Source organism: Osmerus eperlanus, chromosome 12 (assembly GCF_963692335.1).
Source record: "Osmerus eperlanus chromosome 12, fOsmEpe2.1, whole genome shotgun sequence".
NCBI classification, from domain to species: domain Eukaryota; kingdom Metazoa; phylum Chordata; class Actinopteri; order Osmeriformes; family Osmeridae; genus Osmerus; species Osmerus eperlanus.
This window is the reverse complement of record NC_085029.1, coordinates 17,370,615-17,392,328: the sequence shown is the minus strand read 5'-3', so window position 1 is coordinate 17,392,328 and position 21,714 is coordinate 17,370,615. Positions and strand designations below refer to the sequence as shown.

At 50.1% G+C, this 21,714-nt stretch overlaps 2 protein-coding genes across 2 annotated transcripts; both read left to right on the top strand.

Annotated features, from left to right (window-relative positions):
- The first annotated feature begins 1,141 nt into the window (after positions 1-1,141).
- mfsd13a (major facilitator superfamily domain containing 13A) lies at positions 1,142-10,450 on the top strand. Its single transcript, XM_062474222.1, has 9 exons — positions 1,142-1,219; positions 3,848-4,095; positions 4,341-4,420; positions 4,877-5,326; positions 5,485-5,602; positions 5,811-5,907; positions 6,049-6,220; positions 8,656-8,849; positions 8,979-10,450. Exons 2-9 carry the CDS (start codon positions 3,931-3,933, stop codon positions 9,227-9,229), a joined length of 1,527 nt encoding a protein of 508 aa, XP_062330206.1. The 5' UTR covers positions 1,142-1,219; positions 3,848-3,930; the 3' UTR covers positions 9,230-10,450.
- A 1,539-nt stretch (positions 10,451-11,989) lies between these two features.
- Positions 11,990-19,518, top strand: trim8b (tripartite motif containing 8b). Its single transcript, XM_062474211.1, has 5 exons — positions 11,990-14,572; positions 16,662-16,757; positions 17,131-17,396; positions 17,510-17,625; positions 18,069-19,518. Exons 1-5 carry the CDS (start codon positions 13,970-13,972, stop codon positions 18,746-18,748), a joined length of 1,761 nt encoding a protein of 586 aa, XP_062330195.1. The 5' UTR covers positions 11,990-13,969; the 3' UTR covers positions 18,749-19,518.
- The last annotated feature ends 2,196 nt before the right edge of the window (positions 19,519-21,714 follow it).

Genomic DNA, 21,714 nt, shown 5'->3' with positions numbered 1-21,714 from the left:
GGCGAACGTATTCACGTCTTCACACCACTGGTTATCCCTCCATTTCCCCAAATATCTCACTATAGTTATTGCAATTCGGGGAATGTTTTGTTCCTCCTCCTTTGTGCTGACGCAACCAGAGTCTGTACAGTCAGCTGGTCTGTTCTCAGAAACGCTTCGTGTTTTTCTACATCTGGTTCCTCACACCCAATTTCTAACTTGAAATGGTTTCTGAGAGAGACAGAGAGCGACATATAAAGGGAGAAGGAGAGGGAGAGAGAAGGACAAGCAGAGAGAGAGAGAGAGAGAGAGAGAGAGAGAGAGAGAGAGAGAGAGAGAGAGAGAGAGAGAGAGAGAGAGAGAGAGAGAGAGAGAGAGAGAATGAGGCCACAGCGACACACAAACAGATGGTGGGCACCAGAGTCATACTGTAGTTTTTCTTCACTGTATAGATGAGCGTGTTTCTTATTTCAGCAACACTGAGGTTCCTCAGCCAATGGATCAATGGATCACACCGTATTTTAGACTCCAACAGGAACTTGGAATGTGCTTTTACCTGTGTAACCTCAGTTGATCGTGTTTATTACGTGGTGCAAATAAGTGCTTGGCCATGAGAACTGAACTCCATAGACGTATATTCAAACTCAGGTCTCTGGGCTTCAGTTTTACCTGCCCGGTAGCTTAACAAACAACGGTTGTGCTACTACAACCCTATTGTAGCGTCCCTGTCAGATTGTTTAACGTTGTTAGTTGTTGCTGCTGGCACAGAGAGCATTTTAACGGAGAGACTTTTCTCATGTTTGGAGAATAAAGCTTAAAAAGAATCAAACCTTGCTTCAGCTTCCACTTTGTTTCTCGAGGATACTACAATATCAAACGGGACACGAAAATATGTTGAACTAGACCAACCAATAAACCTTTCACAATTCTTCAACAATCTAGATGCATGTTGTCTGTCAGGCTACCCTGGGTGGCGCTACAGACTTGCTCCCAGACTAATCGGGGGGAAATCCCTCTGATTTCCAAACCCTTGCAGACGGTGGCCGTGGGTGTAGACAGCTGTCATCGTGACGTCCTGTTTTATGTTCTGGTAGTCAGTCTCAGATTTAGCTAGCGAGCTAACTCAGGTCCATACTCCGTGGCGAATTTACAAGCCAGTCAGTTTCTAGCTTATCACCACTTAAATAATAGCTTTATAGTAATTTTGTAACTTCATGGTTCTATTTTACGCTGATGGTAAGTAATTTATTATTTCATGGGGAGAGTCTGGCTTTAAACAAACCGGTGTTTGCCAATGTGGGGGTTACGCTATAAGCTTGCTAGTCAGCTAGTTTAACTAGCAAGTAGTACGTGGCTAGCGCTGCTAGCTAGTTTTGCGTTGTTTTGTGAAACAGCAGCGACTGTAGCATGTCAAAAACTGCAAGTTTATCACAGCCAGACAACAACCTGTGGAAAGGGTTCATATTTGCCAAGTGAGCCGACGGCAGGGACAACCATAATGTCGCCCATCCATAATATTACGTATGATTCAATATTTAACAATGCAAGCAAGTTAGCTAGATAACTAGCTTTTGCCGGAGAGGTTTCTGAAACGTTACTTGTTTAGTCTGTCTATTAGTGCTAGCCTTGATGCACATGATTGAACCATCTCTCAACAGTCGTTCGGTTTAGAATGGAGAGTGAACGAATACATTACGATTTCAATGAACGGCGAATCCATTCGTGATTTAAAAGGGTGTCTTTAGGCCTACTTAGTTCATTTAGCGCATCCCTCCGTCTGGTCCCACAGTCTCTCTGGGGAGAGCCGAGAAGGGTAGCTCTAACACAACAGGTGCACAGCTTCCCTGCCACCCCACACCTGCACTCTCTGCCAACAGCCGCCCTCTCTACGGTTGAGTGTGCGACTCCGAGGTTTTGCCAGGCGATACTGCCCTGCTAGGCATGAAGGGACCACCTGTCAACCCGGTTCCGCTTCCTTTTCACTCCGCTCCAGATAAACCCAGATGAGAATCACTGACTGCAAGATGCAGCGCCGAAGTCGGTTTCGCTTGACTGCTCTGTTTGAAAGGACCAGGGGTTTAAAGGCTGAGGTGTTTTTTTCCACTGAGATTTAACGGATATGTCATCATAAATTTCTTGTTTGTAATATGATGAACTGTTTGTAAAATGAAGGGGAAAATATTTTTGTTGAATGTAACTGTTCATAAACTTTGGTATTCCCCGTTTGTTGATAACGGGGAGGTTGTGGAGGCCCGGGCATGCGCAGACCTGAGTGTACTAGACAGGCGTGTGGGCCCGCCAGCCTGATGCTATTTTTAAACAGATTTTTCTCTGATGCTGCCTCGTGGGAGGCTCGCTCTTATGAGAGACTAGCAGGATAATAACGGAGGCCAACTTGGGCTCCTCAGCACATAGCAGCTTAGTGAACCACTCTATGGAACCACTTCACAGAGGGAACAGATTCTTCCGCTCTCTAAACACCTCCACCCGTTCAAACTCAAAACGAGTGTACGACCCTCTCGACCTGCAGTTATATGTCAAAATATTTATATATACTATTGGTAAATGATGATTAAAATTCTTACAGATCTTAAAATGACATTTAGCCTTTAATTCATCATGACCGAAACGCCAATAGTTACGCTTGGCACGTTCATAGATATATATAAACACTAGATGTCTTACGGCGGAGTCTAGAACGTCCGCACATGGCGGCCATCTTGCTACAGTCAACTCGCTCACCCATAACATTGTGTTGATGCTACATGTACTTTTTAAATGACCATAACTTGCTCAATTTTCAACCGATTTTGAAACGGTTTGGTTTGTTATCAACGTCAGAGATGTCGTTATGCCACTGCATACTTCTATTCTATTTTTTTTAAAAATACATAATTGTGTGTGTGTGTGTGCGCGCGCGGAGGAGGCTGTATGGGGAAGAACACAATACATTTAGCCGTGAAAGCAAACTGTTTGGCTCCCGTGGTGTTGTTAAACGTGTGTTAAACGAAAATCAATGGAACGGATGTGTTGGGCGGCCGTAAAAATATTAGCAATGCAAGTGGGGGCGCAAAGTGGAAAAGGTTGGGAATGGCTGGTAGACCCTTTCTCTTCAGCTGTCTCTCCCTCTTTCCCCTTCACTCTCTCCCCCCCCTCCCTCATTGTCTCTCCCTCTTTCCCCTTCACTCTCTCTCTCCCCCCCTCCCTCATTGTCTCTGTCTCTCCCCTTCACTCTCTCTCTGCCCCCCCCTCCCTCATTGTCTCTGTCTCTCCCTCTCTTCCCTTCACTCTCTCTGCCCCCCCTCCCTCATTGTCTCTGTCTCTCCCTCTCTCCCCTTCACTCTCTCTCCCCCCCGTCACTCTCCCCCCCTTCTTCCTCCCTCTCTCTGAGCAAGGCTACAGGTCAGTGTCCCAGGGTTAATATGACACCTGGAGAAGAAACCCTCCAGTGTGTGTCTGTGTGAACTGGAGCAGCGTGTTGGAGGTGAAGGAGCCTGATAGTGGAGTCACAATGAGGAGAGGCTCCAGTTACACCCTCCTCCCTCTCCCTCAGGACTGTCCAGTGATGTATTGAGGAGGAGAGAGGGATGCTGTGAGAGGCTGCGTGTCTGTCCCAGCAGGCTAGAGGGAGGAGGTGAAGGAGGGGAGGAGGTGAAGGAGGGAGGAGGTGAAGGAGGGAGGAGGTGAAGGAGGGAGGGGGCGTAGAGAGGAAGATTCCAGGAAAGTCAGTATGACCCAGACAGTGTTTTCAGTTGTTCCAGTTGGTGTTGTGTGTGTGTGTATGTAATTTCACACCTCGGTCTCACTCGATCCACCATTTGCTCTCCTCCTCTCACCATTTGCTGGGTGTGTTTGTTTGCAGTGTCAGGGGGGGGGGCGGAGGTGAGCCAGGGCTGAGCAGCAGCAGCAGCGAGGCCAGGGCCAGACGGGGGAGAGTGTGACGGGGGAAGGATGGGCCAGCGGGTGTGGGGCTGCTGTCTCGGGGTCTCCACCGCTGTCCTGTACGGCTCCCTGGCGCTGTTCGTCTCCATCCTCCACAACGTGTTCCTGCTGTACTACGTGGAGACCTTCGTCTCTGTCTACAAGATCGACAAGGTCTCCTTCTGGGTGGGGGAGGTGAGTGTCTCTTTCATTCCCTCTTTCTCATTGTCCTTCCCTCTCTTTCCCTTTCTCTCTCTTTCAGTCTCTCTCTTTCTCTCCCTCTCTGTCTCTGTGTGTCTCTGGGGTAGGTGATGTGGTGTATGTGTAATGTGATTAGTGTGAGAGACCTCCTGGATGTAATGATAGTGGAAGGATAACTGTTCAATGCTGTCTCTTATTGTCTGATTGCCCTGCCTCTCCCTCACCTCCCCCCTCCCCAGACGGTGTTTCTCATATGGAACAGTCTGAACGATCCTCTGTTTGGCTGGCTGAGTGACCGTAACTTCCTTGGCTCCGCTCAGTAAGTACTCCTCTGGCTCCATCTCTCTTTCTCTCTCTAGCCCTCCCCTCTCTCTCTCTCTCTCTCTCCTCCCCCTCTATCCCTCCTCTCTCTATCCCTCCTCTCTCTCTCTCTCTCTCTCTCTCTCTCTCTGTACCTCTTTTTGGTCTGTTGTCCTATCCTCTATGTAAACAGTAAGTCACAAAATGGTTTCTGTGTGTTTGTCATTTAATGTGTGTCTAAGGAGAGAGAGTGACACCTGGTCAGTGTGAACGAAACAGAATAACTTGTGTAAATATGCTTTTGCGACTGCAGCTACCACACCTGCCAGCGCACGTACAGTTGCATACATAGATTTCTCTCTCTCTCTCTTTCTCTCTCTCTCTCTCAATCTACCTTTTTTGTGTGTTTAGCAGTGTGTGTGTGTGTGTTTAGCTGTGTGTGTGTGTGTCTGACCCCTCGTCTGCCCCCTCCCAGGTCTGGCCCTTACATCTCGTCCCCTGAGGTGATCCTGAAACGCCTGGGGGCCCTCTCCAGGAACGGCCCCCTCTTCGCCCTCTCCTTCCTGTCCTTCTGGGTGCCCTGGGCCCCCCCGGGCCTCCACTTCCTGTTGTGCCTGTGCCTGTATGACGGCTTCCTCACCCTGGTCGACCTCAACCACAACGCTCTCCTGGCCGAGCTGGCCGTGTCTGCCAGTGACCGTGCTCGCCTCAACTTCCACTGCTCTCTGTTCAGCGCGCTCGGGTCCCTGTCCGTCTTCCTGTCCTACTGCTTCTGGGACAAGGAAGACTTCTTCTCCTTCCGGATCTTCTGCGCCACGCTCTCCGCCGCCTCCATAGCGGGGTTCGTGGTGGTGTGCCGGTTGCTGCGGCGACGGTTCCGGGGCGAGGCTCGTCTGAGGCAGGAGGAGGGGCTGCTGCTGAAAGAGTATGTGATGTTCAGGAGACGCTTTTATCCACAGCCTAGAAAATAGAGCAAGACTTGAATGCCTGTTTGTATTTCTTACTTGGTTATAGCAAGTAACAGTTTAAATGTACATTGTGTGTGTGTGTGAAGACCCCCCTAACCTGTGCCCCCTGCTGCAGGCTGAGTGTGGGGCCTCCTGCCCCCCCCCAGCAGAGCCCCCTCTCCCTGGGGGGGTACCTGCGCCAGCTCTCCAAGCACAGGAACTTCATGTGGTTCTCCTCCATGAACCTGCTGCAGGTGCGTTCAGCCGGGGGTCGTCCAGGCTGCCTGGGATGCTAAACTCAGGCAGCCTGGCTTCTCTATCGGGGGGATTCATTTGATTCATTCAGCAGACATCGAACAATGCATATCTAGAAATTGGTTTCAATTCACGTAAATCTTTCTTCACATTTGGTCTTTTTGTTGTCTCCCCCCTCCCCGTATCCCCCCTCCCCGTATCCCCCAGGTGTTTCACTGCCACTTCAACAGTAACTTCTTTCCTCTGTTTCTGGAGCACCTCCTCTCAGACAGCATCTCTGCCTCCACAGGTTCCATCCTGCTGGGTGAGACAGACACTACCGCCTACCTCCTATCCCCTAACTGCTAGCTCCTAACCCCCTGCCCGTAGCCCCTACCCTGTACCTCCTACCCCAGTCAGTATGTTAATGTATGTGTGTTTTTAACCGAGTCCTGACCCCTCCCAGGGATCTCCTACATCGCCCCCCACCTGAACAACATGTACTTCCTGTCGCTGTGCCAGCGCTACGGAGTTTACCTGGTGGTGCGCTGGCTGTTCCTGCTCAAGCTGGCGCTCAGCCTGGCCATGCTGCTGGCCGGACCCGACCAGCTGTACCTGCTCTGCATCTTCATCGCCAGGTAGACACACACACACACACTCATGCACACGCACACTCTCTCTCCCACATATACATTCATTCTCAAACACCCTTGTTCCGTAACAGCAGAATGTTCCTATGTGGATGATGAAGTATGGGTGTGTGTGTGTTCCTGGATGAAGGAGAGGGTGTGTGTGTGTTCCTGGATGAAGGAGAGGGTGTGTGTGTGTTCCTGGATGAAGGAGAGGGTGTGTGTTGGTCCTCGTGATAAGGAAGGATCTGGAGTGTTTGAGGAAACTCAACAAGCCAGGGTTCAGAAAAAAAACGTTTTGAAAAATTATTTTTGAAAGGTTGAAAACATATTTTCTAAACAAAGTTTCGAAAACAATTTCAAAAGGTTTAAAAAATATTTGCACTAAAAAGTTTCGAAAGGTTGTAAAAAAGTTTTACAATTATTTTGTGATTTTTAAGTGTAGTCGGTACTTCAACTTTTGCCAGAGTCTTTGTAAACATGAGTATCTGTACTTCTACTTGAGTGAAGGATGTGTATACTTCTGCCATCTCTGCCTGTCCCCTCCCCAGTAACCGTGTGTTCACCTGCCCCCCCCCCCCCAGTAACCGTGTGTTCACCTGTCCCCCCCCAGTAACCGTGTGTTCACCTGTCCCCTCCCCAGTAACCGTGTGTTCACCTGCCCCCCCCCCCAGTAACCGTGTGTTCACCTGTCCCCTCCCCAGTAACCGTGTGTTCACCTGCCCCCCCTCCCCAGTAACCGTATGTTCACCTGTCCCCTCCCCAGTAACCGTGTGTTCACCTGTCCCCCCCCAGTAACCGTGTGTTCACCTGCCCCCCCCCCCAGTAACCGTGTGTTCACCTGTCCCCCCCCCAGTAACCGTGTGTTCACCTGCCCCCCCCCCCCCCAGTAACCGTGTGTTCACCTGCCCCCCCCCCCCAGTAACCGTGTGTTCACCTGTCCCCTCCCCAGTAACCGTGTGTTCACCTGCCCCCCCCCCCCCCAGTAACCGTGTGTTCACCTGCCCCCCCCCCCCCAATAACCGTGTGTTCACCTGTCCCCCCCCAGTAACCGTGTGTTCACCTGTCCCCTCCCCAGTAACCGTGTGTTCACCTGTCCCCTCCCCAGTAACCGTGTGTTCACCTGTCCCCTCCCCAGTAACCGTGTGTTCACCTGCCCCCTCCACCCCAGTAACCGTGTGTTCACCTGTCCCCTCCCCAGTAACCGTATGTTCACCTGTCCCCTCCCCAGTAACCGTGTGTTCACCTGTCCCCCCCCAGTAACCGTGTGTTCACCTGTCCCCCCCCAGTAACCGTGTGTTCACCTGTCCCCTCCCCAGTAACCGTGTGTTCACCTGTCCCCCCCCAGTAACCGTGTGTTCACCTGTCCCCCCCCAGTAACCGTGTGTTCACCTGTCCCCCCCCAGTAACCGTGTGTTCACCTGTCCCCCCCCCCCAGTAACCGTGTGTTCACCTGTCCCCCCCCAGTAACCGTGTGTTCACCTGTCCCCCCCCCAGTAACCGTGTGTTCACCTGTCCCCCCCCAGTAACCGTGTGTTCACCTGTCCCCCCCCAGTAACCGTGTGTTCACCTGCCCCCCCCCCCCAGTAACCGTGTGTTCACCTGTCCCCCCCCAGTAACCGTGTGTTCACCTGTCCCCCCCCCAGTAACCGTGTGTTCACCTGTCCCCCCCCAGTAACCGTGTGTTCACCTGCCCCCCCCCCAGTAACCGTGTGTTCACCTGCCCCCCCCAGTAACCGTGTGTTCACCTGTCCCCCCCCCCCAGTAACCGTGTGTTCACCTGTCCCCCCCCCCCAGTAACCGTGTGTTCACCTGTCCCCCCCCAGTAACCGTGTGTTCACCTGTCCCCCCCCAGTAACCGTGTGTTCACCTGTCCCCCACCCCAGTAACCGTGTGTTCACCTGTCCCCCCCCAGTAACCGTGTGTTCACCTGTCCCCCCCCCAGTAACCGTGTGTTCACCTGTCCCCCCCCCAGTAACCGTGTGTTCACCTGTCCCCCACCCCAGTAACCGTGTGTTCACCTGTCCCCCCCCAGTAACCGTGTGTTCACCTGTCCCCCCCAGTAACCGTGTGTTCACCTGTCCCCCCCCAGTAACCGTGTGTTCACCTGTCCCCCCCAGTAACCGTGTGTTCACCTGTCCCCCCCCAGTAACCGTGTGTTCACCTGCCCCCCCCAGTAACCGTGTGTTCACCTGTCCCCCCCCCCCAGTAACCGTGTATTCACCTGTCCCCCCCCAGTAACCGTGTGTTCACCTGTCCCCCCCCCAGTAACCGTGTGTTCACCTGTCCCCCACCCCAGTAACCGTGTGTTCACCTGTCCCCCCCCAGTAACCGTGTGTTCACCTGCCCTCCCCAGTAACCGTGTGTTCACCTGCCCCCCCCAGTAACCGTGTGTTCACCTGCCCCCCCCCAGTAACCGTGTGTTCACCTGTCCCCCACCCCAGTAACCGTGTGTTCACCGAGGGGACCTGTAAACTGCTGAGCCTGGTGGTGTCGGATCTGGTGGACGAGGACTTTGTGGTGAACCGGCGCCAGCAGCCAGCCTCCGCGCTGCTCTTTGGCATGGTCGCCTTGGTGACCAAGCCAGGCCAGACCTTCGCCCCCCTCTTCGGTACCTGGCTGCTGTGTGTCTACACAGGTGTGTGTGTCTACACAAGTGTGTGTGTGTGTGTGTCTACACAAGTAGGAAGTCTCTCTCTCCTCCCCCATTCTCACTCTCTCTCCTCCCCCATTCTCACTCTCTCTATTCTTGTCCCTCCCCCTCCAGGTTTCGACATCTTTGAGAGGAGCTCAGGGCCGGCGCTGGACCCTGTTGCAGTACCGGTCCTCCCTCCACCAGGGGGCGCCCCTCTGCGCCAGGGCTGCTTCTACCTGCTGGTGTTTGTCCCCATCACCTGCTCCGTGCTGCAGCTGCTGGCCTGGTCCCGCTTCACGCTGCACGGCCGCCGGCTGCAGGGCGTCAAGGCCCAGAGGCAGGGGGTGCAGCCTTGCAGCCTTGCAGACATCAAGGCCATCTGAGGGCTGCTCGGTCGGCCAGCATAGTGAGCGGTGCCATCTGCTGGCGGGGAGTGGGAACTGCAGTACATCCCTCTAATGACAGAGAGGAAAGGACTGGTTTTATGAAATCCTGCTCACGAGCTGGGAACTTTTTTTTTAATTGAAACTTGCCTTATTTTGATATGAAGAGTTGGAGATGTTTATATTTATATGTGAACTTATGACCAAATTAAGAGTAATTGAACCGTGTGTGAAAGGACCCAGCTCACAACCCTTTTAAACCCAAAACTAGGCGTGTAAACGTGTCTGTGTTCTGAGTGTGGACCAGTGTTACTCAGTAAGCATCAGGTTTGGAACATGTACACCACCAAGGAATAGGTTTGTCAACCACCTCGACACTAATACTAACTAGTTTACCGCAACATGCTTTATGGCCATGTTTGTCGGCCATTTCATATTTTCCAATGTGCTGAGACGAAATGACCAAAAATGCAGAGGAACAAAGTGTGTATCGGCATGAAGTTAAAAGTGGGGTAAAAATGATCTAATTTCAGTTTGATTTGGGAATGCATGTACTGTGCCCCTGAAGTTCCTCCCACCACCGATCTGTTTATCTGCACTTCGGTCAACATTGGTCAAAGACAGATTCTCTCGTCTTGTTCTGACCAGACCTCCTGCAGAACTGCCATCGAACTGAAACCATTTGTGTCTTAAAAAGTATTTTACATTGTGGTTATGATAATCGTGGTATGAATTGATTTTTAAATATTTACGAAATTGGATTATAAGGCTGTTAAGTCTGTTTACACATACTTAACTAAACATTTTATAACTTTCATTGTGAAAATTATGGATTTATTCAGTACTATTTAATGGACTGAAAAATGACTGTGCCATGACAGCATTTGTGATGCAGTCTTCAAGAAATGCATTCCACGTTCCATGTTCTGGAATGAATGATCATTTTCAATGTACGGTGAGTTCACTGTTTTGGATCTTCGAGATCCTTTTTTTGTCTCATCATTAAAGTAAAACTGCTTTAGAGTAACTCAGGAAGTGCACAATGTGAGTTTCTTAAAATATCACAATACATTTAGTGGAGGGTGGATCGGACAAGCCAGTCAGAACAGATATCTGTGTTTACGTGATGTTTAACCTAGTGGTTGTCTAGCCTTTTTTTAATTTTTATTGCAGCGTCTTATTTCAGACCACATTTGTCGCTAATAAAGTGATCTAATTGATTGTGTTTGTGATGTCTTTTTGCCCATCTGAATAAATTCTTCATTCACATGTTACCGGTTTAGCTGATGCTTTCATCCAAAGCGACGAGTAGAGCCAATAGGAAGCAGAGCAGAGGATTTAGGATGAAGTGCATAGTTTTAACAGTTTCGGTTATCCGAATCAAGGAACGGTCTGTATTTACACCTGCCGTCTTCTTCATTCTAATTTACTCTGACCCCAGGGTCAATCCAAACCGTCGTTTGTAGTAGGCTATTTTTAGTGTTAACTGGCTAAAACAAAACCAAAAAAGTAGCACTTTTAGTAGCACTAACTTAAGTGGTTAAATCAAACGTAAGCTGTGTAGTGACGGTTGTGCCGATTCATAATGTCATGTTTTTTGTCAATAGGAACGTCAGTGATCATGGCGGTGAAGCAGGCCGCCAGAGCGCGTGCGTGAACACCTGTCTTCTAGCTACCTGTGACGAGTTGTAGTTCCTCTTGTGGAAATAGTTAGTGTAGTGAAATGGGTAAAGATAATATGTCCCGTTCATATTTGTTGATTTACTAATTAAACAAATAACAGTTGTCTGTAAAAAGTGTAAATTCCTTGCTTTATCAGCGTAGAGCTTCATGTAGAATCCGTTGGGATCTCTAATGGAGGATCGCCAGTTAGCTTGCTAGCAACTAACAGTCGCCGTCGCACGTGCTCCACGTCTGTCTCTTCCCATGAGGTATTTATACTACCAAGTTTAATAGAAGTGTTATGCTTGTAGCTAATATGTTTGTGTTGTAGCATCAACGCTTTGTGCTTTTGTTTATGAGTATGTTATAGTAGTTCGCCATTTCAAAGCATTGCTATGCAGAAGGAGAATGATTCCCTGGATTTTTGTGAGCAAAATATAGCTAACTAGCTATATGTAGCCAACTATGGGAGCGCGGATGTGAAAATGATGTGGAAAGTACATTTAGGCCTTTAGCAGACGCTCTTATCCAGAGCGAAAGTACATTGTCTTCCTGTCTTGGGACATTTATCTTTAAGTTGATGCAGAAATAACTATTTAGGACCCCCCCCACACACACACACACACACACATACAAATAAATTACAATACTCACAAGTATTTTTTTTGGTCATGCTGCTTTTGTTGTATTCATTTAATATAAGCTTTTAAGCCACACACAAAAAGTGACTTATTTGGGCTGGGTCGTCTTTTTCGCTCCTTTGTCTATGATGACATACACCTTCATTTGAAATCAAAGTTATCCCAGTTATTCCGCCCAATTTGACTTTATCTTAGGTTTATTGTATCTTATCATTCATAAGCCTTTCCGCCTCACGTAGCTGTTTGGGTGTCTCAATCTGTCTCACATATACGCGTGCTTTCCTGTATGTAAACGTACATTCAATCAGGATAGTATACTATTTAAGCATGAATGGGATTCAATTGCTGTGGTCTGTGCACTCGATTCAGTGGGGCCTTTCTGTCCCCGCTCCCCCCCTCTCTCTGCGTTCCTCATCTCCTGCCGGTTGAAAACGCAACACACATCGGTTGTGTGACAGGTCACGTGACAGTCGGGGAGCGTTGATCCGGAAGGTGGGGGGAGCCGATGTTCCTGGGACTATTCCAGCTTGCCTGCATTCCTCCTCTGGCTGTAGCCTACCCGAGAGAGACAGAGAAGGCAGAGAGGGGGAGAAATCACAAATGATTATTCAAAGGCGTATTGGATTTATGTTTACCATCGACGCGGCTCGCTCTGGACACAACAACGGGGCTAGGCCTTGAAAATGGCCACATCTTCGTGATTGGATTTGCAAATACTGGAGAGGCGACTTTGGAAATGGTGGATTTTATTTTCTTGATGTTTCTATACAAACCTTAAAACAAAACGAGCGTTGGAAATAACCTCCAGATCCCCTTTCGAGGCGATTTCGCTTTTTTTCACGAGGATCGCAAGATGGCTGATGACAGCTACATTTAACAAGGACAGAATATAGCGACGGCCCCTTTAAGATTAATAGAAGGGTATATTTTTGTAGGCCTATTTGTTCACAAATTATGTATACTGATTGTATGTGATAGTAACAGCCTTCTGCTTGTTACAAATAGTGCATAATGGTGTATTAAGAAATTTATACACGTGCCAGAAAAATGGTGAAGGGATGTCTGACAGATGTATAAGATTTAATCAAGTGGAGATATGTTGTTGGCTAAAGCTCTTCTGACAACTGACCAAATTCGTCTAGGAGAGACCAAAGATAGGAGGCCGGAACATATCTTTGGTTCGAGAGACCTTCGATAGATCTGTCGGTGGAACCCAAAGGCTCGCAACAGCAGCCAACATTCCAGCGGATTCTAAAAACCCTTTGTTTTGTGCGCATGAACTGGAGTCGCCTATTATACGATTAACTATGCAGTACATAGCTTTTAAATGAGGCCTTGTCTATGATATTTTTTTCGTAAGCCTAAAATCTGGTCATAAGCGACAAAAAACACTAAAGTGAGAGAAGTCGGGGCCCTGTGTACAGATATGTGAGCGTTGTCTGTGCCACATAGCTGACGTTTTAAGCTTCATGGAACAAATAAGCAGTTAGTATGTCGCTATTGTGTGGATCAAAGTGCGTCGCAACGTGAGGCAATGTTTATTGAAGGGCTAAGGATACTTGTCACATGATTCTAATCTCCAAATCCGAATATTATCTTTTTATTTCAGCGGTTGTCCACTAGCTGGTTAGTGTGTTTTAATGTACGGTTAATGCTCCCAAAATAGACCGTCTAAAATTGGGGAAGCGGACGAAAGCGCTGTGAGCTTGGAATGCAACGTTTATTTGAACAGCCGTTTCGTCAACCCTGAGGAAACTATTGATTCAAAGATAAACCGTGAGCTGGTTCTAAATACGTGGGCCTACCAAGGGTGTGGAGAAGGGGCACTTTAGAAAACGCGATATATTTTTCATTTTAGGGTGGATTTTTCGTTCTGATTCGGTCTGCCACCGGTCAAACCGAGGTTGAAGTTAGACTGTCAACCGAATGTATGTCATTAACAACTAGCAGAGATTCGTTAACCTGTAAACTAATAAGTAAGCCGGTCGCTGAGCCATACATTGTGATGTTTAAACCTGGTTGCTTGGTGTTTGTTGCCAGATACGCCAACAAGGTGATTATTCATGCGTGGAAGCTGACCGTAACTGTGTGATAAAGAGAGAAGTGGAGCAGCCTTTTACTGTCATTTGCGTAACGTCAGGCCTAAAGTGTGTTGTAATAACAACGATGTTGTCGTCATAGTTGCTCGAGGCCTCTGCTCCTGTTCTGGAATTTGCCTACCTGTTCGAGCTTGGAATTAAGCAATATACGTTTTCAGTCAGGGAGAAAGACAGTTTCTTGTCCACAAACGACAACTTTTTTTAATATACCTATATCTTTTACAAAAGGTCCCGTATTACAGTATTTTTGTGTGTGAAAGTAGATCACTTTGTTTATATCCAAGAGGGCTTGCCTCCAGGTAGAGACAAGACAAAACAAAAACCTGCCACAGATTTGCATGCCTGCCTCCAACATGGCGTCTGACTCGGCTGAAACCTGGAGGAATTGTTTTGAGGAGGAGCTTATCTGCCCCATCTGCCTCCACGTGTTCTCCGACCCCATCCAGCTGCCCTGCAAGCACAACTTCTGCCGGGGCTGCATCAGCGAGGCCTGGGCCAAAGACTCCACCCTGGCCCGCTGCCCCGAGTGCAACCACGCCTACACCCAGAAACCCACGCTGGAGAAGAACCACAAGCTGTCCAACATCGTGGAGAAGTACAACGCCCTGAGCGTGGAGAAACCCGCCCCGCCCGCGCTGCAGTGCATCCTGTGTCGCCGCGGGCCTCCCCTGCCGGCCGTGAAGGTGTGCCTGCGCTGCAACGCCCCCTGCTGCCAGTCCCACGTCCAGACGCACCTGCAGCAGCCCTGCTCGGCGCTGGGCCACCTGCTGGTGGAGGCGGAGGCGGTGAAGGCGTGGACGTGTCCGCAACACGACGAGTACCGGCTGTACCACTGCGACGCGGAGCAGACTGCCGTGTGCCAGTACTGCTGCTTCGCACGCTGTCATCCCAGCCACGGCCACGCCGTCACCGACGTGGAGCTGCGCCGCAACGACATCAGGGTGAGGGGGGAGGGGCCAGGGGGGGGAAGGGCCGTGCTCGTTAAAGGATGCTCGTTAAGGTTGCACACTTAAGTCATGCGTTTTAGCATATTAACACTCGTTAAGTCATTCGTTGTAGTGCGGTACACAGGCACCAACGTACTGAAGGTGACTTGCAGTCTCACACGCCATCATCAGCTCACACTTTCATAGTGCGCACACACACACCTCCCGTCAAAAGCTTTATTATTTATATAGATTATTTTGTATTATCCCCTACTAGCTGAGTCTTTGCCACTCCGTTAATCTGGTTCGACTACAGAATATCAAATTGTGGAAATATTGATTTGGAAGTGTGTGTGTGTGTGTGTGTGTGAAACTCCCGATATATAAATGTTTCAATTGTATGCGTTTCTTAATTGTGATCTATTCAAACCCATTCTCATCTGTTGGAATGACAAACAATGCGGTGGAGGGTGGAACAATAAGGGGCTCTCTGCCTGCCTTATCTCCCCAGCACAGGTGCATCCTAGCTGGGGCTGGCGGCGGGGGAAGGGGGGTAGGAGTGGAGGAGGAGGGGATGGGGGAGAATTAAGTGATTTGTCACTCCAGTCTATTCTGTGGTTTCCTTTTGGCTTTTCTGAGAATCTCATTCTGGTTTGAGCTAAAGCTGGAGGGGCGGAGCCTGTTAGCAGCTGTTAGCCTGCATGCTAACAGTGCTTCCTCGCTCCTGACCTGCCTCCTGATTCACAAGATGCCATTTCAGGTTCTCTCTTTCTGCCTCATGTGTTTGAGGTGGATGCAGTAGGTGCCATCAGACCAGGGTTAGTCAGAGGAAAAGCTTCCTTACTAATCTGGAAAACCTCTCTCACACACACACACACACACAGTCAGGAAAGTGTGCATCTGGCCTCCTGACTGCTATTAACACCATGTCATCTGCTCAGAATCTCCAGATCCCGGAACCATCCACACACCCACACCATACCCATGCACACACACCAGAGCCCTCCCCAGCCCATGACCCAGCCCCTCCCTCCCCTCCATCCCTCTGGGGGCTGCCTGGAGGAGGATCCACTGAGCTCACATTTTCCTGAGACAACGTAGTGCACCCCAGCGGAAAACAAGGTTGAGAACCGCTGTTTTAAAGGCAACCCCAGAACCCCCCCCCCCCCCCCGTATTCCAGCACTCACCCCCCCCCTTAGGGACACCCCAACCCCCATGTTTGAACTCCCTCCAGAAATACCACTGCTGCCCTCACAGGGCCCTGCCCTCAGCCCCAATCTATCAATCTGCACAATCAGGTCACACCTCCAGGTCACACCATGCTACTGTGTGTGTGTGTGTGGGGGGGTGATCTGTAGAGATCATGTTTATAACCCTGAGGAGGGGGGAAGGGGGGCTTCCTCATTAGTCTGGCGTCCCTGTGCCCAGGTCCTACCACACATGGCTTCATTCTTGCCTGGCTGAAAAAGCAACCGTCTGAATATACAGACAATCTCCTGTGTGGCCCAGCTCACCTGTGGTGTTGAAGCAGAGAGCTCAGAGGTATAGGAGAGTTTGGGTTCTCTGTTCTGGGCTGGCTTTAGCTCGGCTAGCTAGATCTCTGATGCTGGCGGGGCAGGCTAGCTAGCAGCAGAAATAGCCGGTGTTGTTGTGACAACAGGGACTGAGTCACAGATTCCCTGGGCCTTGACTGTGTGAATGTCCTGTATACTGCTAAAAGGAGGGTGGAGAGGAGGGAGGAATGGGAGAGGGTGAGTAAGGGGATGGTTAGAGATGGGAGGGAGAAGAGGAGAGGGAGAGCCAGAGAACAGAGGAGAGGGTAAGCCCCTCTCCCTATTCTGTCCATTCCTCCTCTTCGGCTTCTGTTGTTCTTCACTCACTCATGCAAACACAGCATAGCTTCAGGTTGCCATGGCAGCATGCCTCCCTCCCCCTCGATGGAGCGGTTGGGTTAGCTGGTTGCTAACGACGCCCTCTAGCTAGGGGTCTTATCACCGGTCAGTCAATACTGACAACCTCCCTCTTCCCCTCTCTTGTGACCCCCTTTATCTCTCTCTCTTTCCTTCCTTCTCTCTTTCAACTTGAACTATTTCTCTCCCCCAGCAAACCCTCCTGAGGCAGCAGGAGTGTGTGGAGGAGAGGGTGCAAGACATTGAAGAGCAGCTCTGCAAGCTGGACTCAGACAAGTGTGTGGTGGAGGTACGTCTAACACACACACTCTCACAAACACACACACACACACTCACTCACTCACACACACTCACACACACACACTCTCACTCACACTCTCTCACACACACTCTCACTCACACACACACACTCTCACTCACACTCTCTCACACACACTCTCACTCACACACACACACTCTCACTCACACTCTCACACACACTCTCACACACACACACACTCTCTCACTCACACACCGTCAATCTGACAGCACAAATGCTTTGTTGGATCTGGCAGAGGTGGGGAGCAAAAATGTTTCTTAACAAGTTGTGTATGCTTTGTGTTTCTGTGTGTGTGTGCGTGCTGTCTCTGCGTGTGTGTCCTGTCTGCGTGTGTGTGTCCCAGGACCGTGTGTGTGAGCTGAAGGAGGAGGTGCGTCTGCAGTACCAGCGCATGCAACAGTTGCTGGAGGAGGACCTGGGCCGGACCCTGGAGGTGCTGGACCGCGCCCAGGCCCGCTTCTGCCAGGACAACGCTGCCCAGGTGCTGCTGCTGGGGGAGCAGAGGCACGAGGCCCAGAAGCTGCTCCGCTCCGTCCAGACCGCATTCAGCAAGGCCGAAGACCTCAGCTTCATGAAGAACACCAAGCCTGTCAGGATCCTCACCGACAGGTGGGCTTGGGGGGGCCGGGGCCCGTGGTGTCTGTTAAGTCATCAGTACTTTTTTCTTCTGAATGGATTATGTTTTGGTTTTTAATGGGATTGTATGCTTTGTGTGTGTGCAGGTCCCAGGCATGTGTGGGCAGTGCGCTGCCACCATACAGGGTGGGCAGTCTGAACTCCAAGCTGTTCCTGGCAGAACTCTCCAAGAGGGAGAAGGGCCTGAGGAGAACCCTGGAAGGTACGCCACCTCCGCACCTTAACCATACCCAACCCTAACCTCAATCACACCTAACCTCAACCTCAACATTTTTAAAAGACAGCTTAAAACCTACCTTTTTACCGAAGCATTTAAGTAATTTTATCTCAAAAGGGTTTTCCTACTTTTTAAAGTTGTTTTCTCTCTTGAACAGAGATCCTATTGGGATTTTTATTTTTGTTTGAATTGTTTATCACTTGTATTATTGTTTTTATTGATTTTATGTAAAGCACCTTGAGCTACAATTCTTGTATGAAATGTGCTATATAAATAAAGACTTACTTACTTACTTACTCAACCACACCTTAACCACACTTGGGGAGATGTTACTGCTTGTACATGTTGGTGTCTTGATGCTAATTACTGATGTTTTGTCTCATCCTCTTCTTCTTTTTCACCCTCCCATCTCTCCCACCCCTCTCCAGCTCCCCTCACCCCTCCCTCCTCCTTCCTCCAGTCCGTCTCTGCGTATCCCAGCGGCCTCGGCTCCGGCTCGGGGGCGGAGAAACGGAAACACTCGTCGGCGTTCCCGGACGGAAGCGGAAACGCCGGGAAGAACGCCACCTCCGGCTTCAAGGACTCCTCCCCCTCTTCGTCCTCACTGGCCAAACAGCCATACCTGGGTTCTAACTCCACCCCCGGAGAGGGCCAATCCACCAATCAGCAGCCCTTGGGCCCTTGTGGCCCCTCCCACATGAGCGAAGGCAGCGGGACAGGAAGTGGCAGCGGGTCTCTAACCAATCACCATTCAGGGTCTGTGTTCAGCTCCTCCCACTTCCCTCCCGGCAGCGGTAGCTCCTCCCAGCAGGCCGTCCTGCCCCAATATGGCGGCCGCAAGATCCTGGTGTGTACCATGGATAACTGCTACTGCTCTGGGGTGCCCTCCGTGTCGGGCCACCGCGGCCACCCTCCCTACCCACGCACAGGCTCCTTCCCCTGGGTCAGCACCCAGGACTACCCCCCTCCCCCGGGCCTGGCCTCTGGAGGGTCGTCCATGCAGGGCCTGGCTGTGAGGGACTGGATCGACGCCTCACAGACACACAGACACGCAGACTTCTATGGCCTGTATGGACAACCCTCGGCCAAGCACTACGTCACCAGTTAACACACACACACCTAGACACACGTAGAAACACGCCCTCACCTAGACACACACACACACGTAGACACACACACGTAGATAAACACCTTCATCTAGAGACACACAAGATACTCATGCAGACACAGTAACAGTCAGCATATAAATACATACCCTTACATGATCTGTGGACAGTCGTAATGTCTAGTTAACACACACAGCTACACGCACACACTCGGGGGCAGGGTTGATCTATATACGATTTTCTTTCTTTTCTACAGTCTACGATTCATGTAGTGTATTATACATGTGTTTGACAACAGCACCTGCTCACTCTGAGGCACTTCAGCTCAACACAGCATCTTACACTATTAGGAGGGGACACCTGCTTTCATCTGGGGAGAGAGAGAGAGAGAGATCACCTCAGATTGAAATTGGGGAGATACGGTCACGGGCTTTCTAAAAGCTGAGGTCACTGTTCTCCCTCTGAAGTGTCTCTGTCCAGTGGCAGTGAGGTCGGATGCCTTATTAGGATTCTTCTTATCATCATCCTCATGTTTTCCTCTTCCTGTCTGACAAGGTTGTGTAGAAACGACAGTTATTTCTGTTTCATGTCGCTGCACTTTTGCCTCCTCCTCTGGGCCGAGGTCCGGGTCGTCTGTCCAACTCACAACGCTCTTCCAAGCTTCCCCCACACCGAACACCCACAATGCACCTGTGGACGGTTGGAAACTGGTTGTAGAAATCGCCTGAAGGCAAATATCCAAAATGGCCGAGCCCCCCCCCCCCCCCCCAACCTGCAAGGCGACGCAGATGGAGATAACCATGGTAACCAGACCCAACTCTAAACTACCCCCACCCTGCTCCCTTCACCAGACAGGAGAGGGGGGTGGGGGGTCCAGTCCTCCCCCAGCTAGGCAGCTGGGAGGACGGAAGGTTTCTGTCTGGAAGAGACTGTCTCCATTAAGGACAAGTTGCTGCCACATGGCTGGGTTTCATGTTTGTCTTAAAAGACTCTTGGTTCCTAAAGTGTGTTACTTCCTGGACTGGAAAGACCAAACCAATCAACCCCCAGCATCTGGACTGGGTGGGGTGGTGGTGGTGGGTGGGGGCTGATGATGCTGTAATTGTACTTCCTGCAGGGCAAAGATGTCACTTCCTGTCAACAAGCACACACGCTCCTGGCTTCCTGTTTGCAGCTGAAAGCATGCAGGGAAGAGTTTTATAAGCACTCGGAAAAAGACAAATAAACGATACGCCGTTTTAAAAGTGTGTTGAGATGGACAGGAGGATTTTTTCCAATGACTTTTTTCTAAGGAGAAATACTGGACTTCTCAGTGTAAGAACTGTCATAAACCCTGAAAAGGAATTGTCACGAGAAAAGACGACCAACAGAAAAATGTTAAACTATTCTTTTTTTGTTTTGTAAATATTTTGTGAAATGAAAAACAGTACACAAACATGTTGTTTTGAGGAGGGTTCCAATTAAATCAATGAATAAAAAAAAGGTAATTTCAATGTCTTTATTTTTGTGCAGTCGGAAACGAGGTCTGAGTTGAGGCTTGCCGTCGGCCGCTTCAGCCTTGCAGCACAGACACACAGAGCAGTTAGCAGCACAGACACAGAGCAGTTATCAGCACAGACGCACAGTGCAGTTAGCAGCACAGACACAGAGCAGTTAGCAGCACAGACGCACAGTGCTGTTAGCAGCACACACACAGAGCAGTTAGCAGCACACACACAGAGCAGTTAGCAGCACACACACAGAGCAGTTAGCAGCACAGACACAGAGCAGTTAGCAGCACAGACACACAGAGCAGTTAGCAGCACACACACAGCAGTTAGCAGCACACACACAGAGCAGTTAGCAGCACACACACAGAGCAGTTAGCAGCACCGACACAGCTGTTAGCAGTACAGACACACAGAGCAGTTAGCAGCACAGACACAGAGCTGTTAGCAGCACAGACACACAGAGCTGTTAGCAGAGCAGACACAGCTGTTAGCAGCACAGACACAGAGCAGTTAGCAGCACAGACTCAGAGCTGTTAAAAGCACAGACACACAGAGCTGTTAGCAGCACAGACACACAGAGCTGTTAGCAGCGCAGACAGAGCAGTTAGCAGCACAGACTCAGAGCTGTTAAAAGCACAGAAACACAGAGCTGTTAGCAGCACAGACACACAGAGCTGTTAGCAGCACAGACACAGAGCTGTTAGCAGCACAGGAACAGCATGTCTTCTGTCTCCTACTGCTCAGGTCTGGGGTGCAGAATACGGCACAACTTCTCCATCCAGAAAGGACATTTCCTCTTGGCCTCGCCTTCCATTCAGAGTACCCCACACGGTACGTTCTCCGTCCACTAAATACGTTGTTCCTACGCGAGCAGCCCGAGCCACGTGTCTGAACCCGACTGTGAAGATCGCTAGATCTGTGATGTGTTCAGGGGGCCTGGGAGAGACATCCATCACACCCTTCACACCAAACGTGTTCCAGCCTGGCCAGAGATGTAGAACAGAGATGGAGAGAGAGAAAGATGCAGAACCGATTTGGGAGAGATAGAGGAGAGCGTCATACAGAAGGGATATACAGGATTAATGGTAGAGCTCAGCATCGTTCTTCTCACTACACACCCTCACACACCTTCACTCACACACCCTCAGTATACATTTACATTTGTACATTTAGTTATTTAGCAGACGCTCTTATCCAGAGCGACTTACAGTAAGTACAGGGACATTCCCCCCGAGGCAAGTAGGGTGAAGTGCCTTGCCCAAGGACACAACGTCATTATGCACGGCCGATTTTTCTTCCACACAAACATAATTCCCACGTCTGCATTCTCTCTCACACTTGCGCACAGCTGCGTAACAGCTGTCACGTCCATGAGACCAGCAGCAAACACACTGCCTACATTTCAGATGTATGCATTATAGTCTCACACACACGGGCTGCTTCCTTCAAATCGCCCACACAAGGGGGGAGAAAAACGA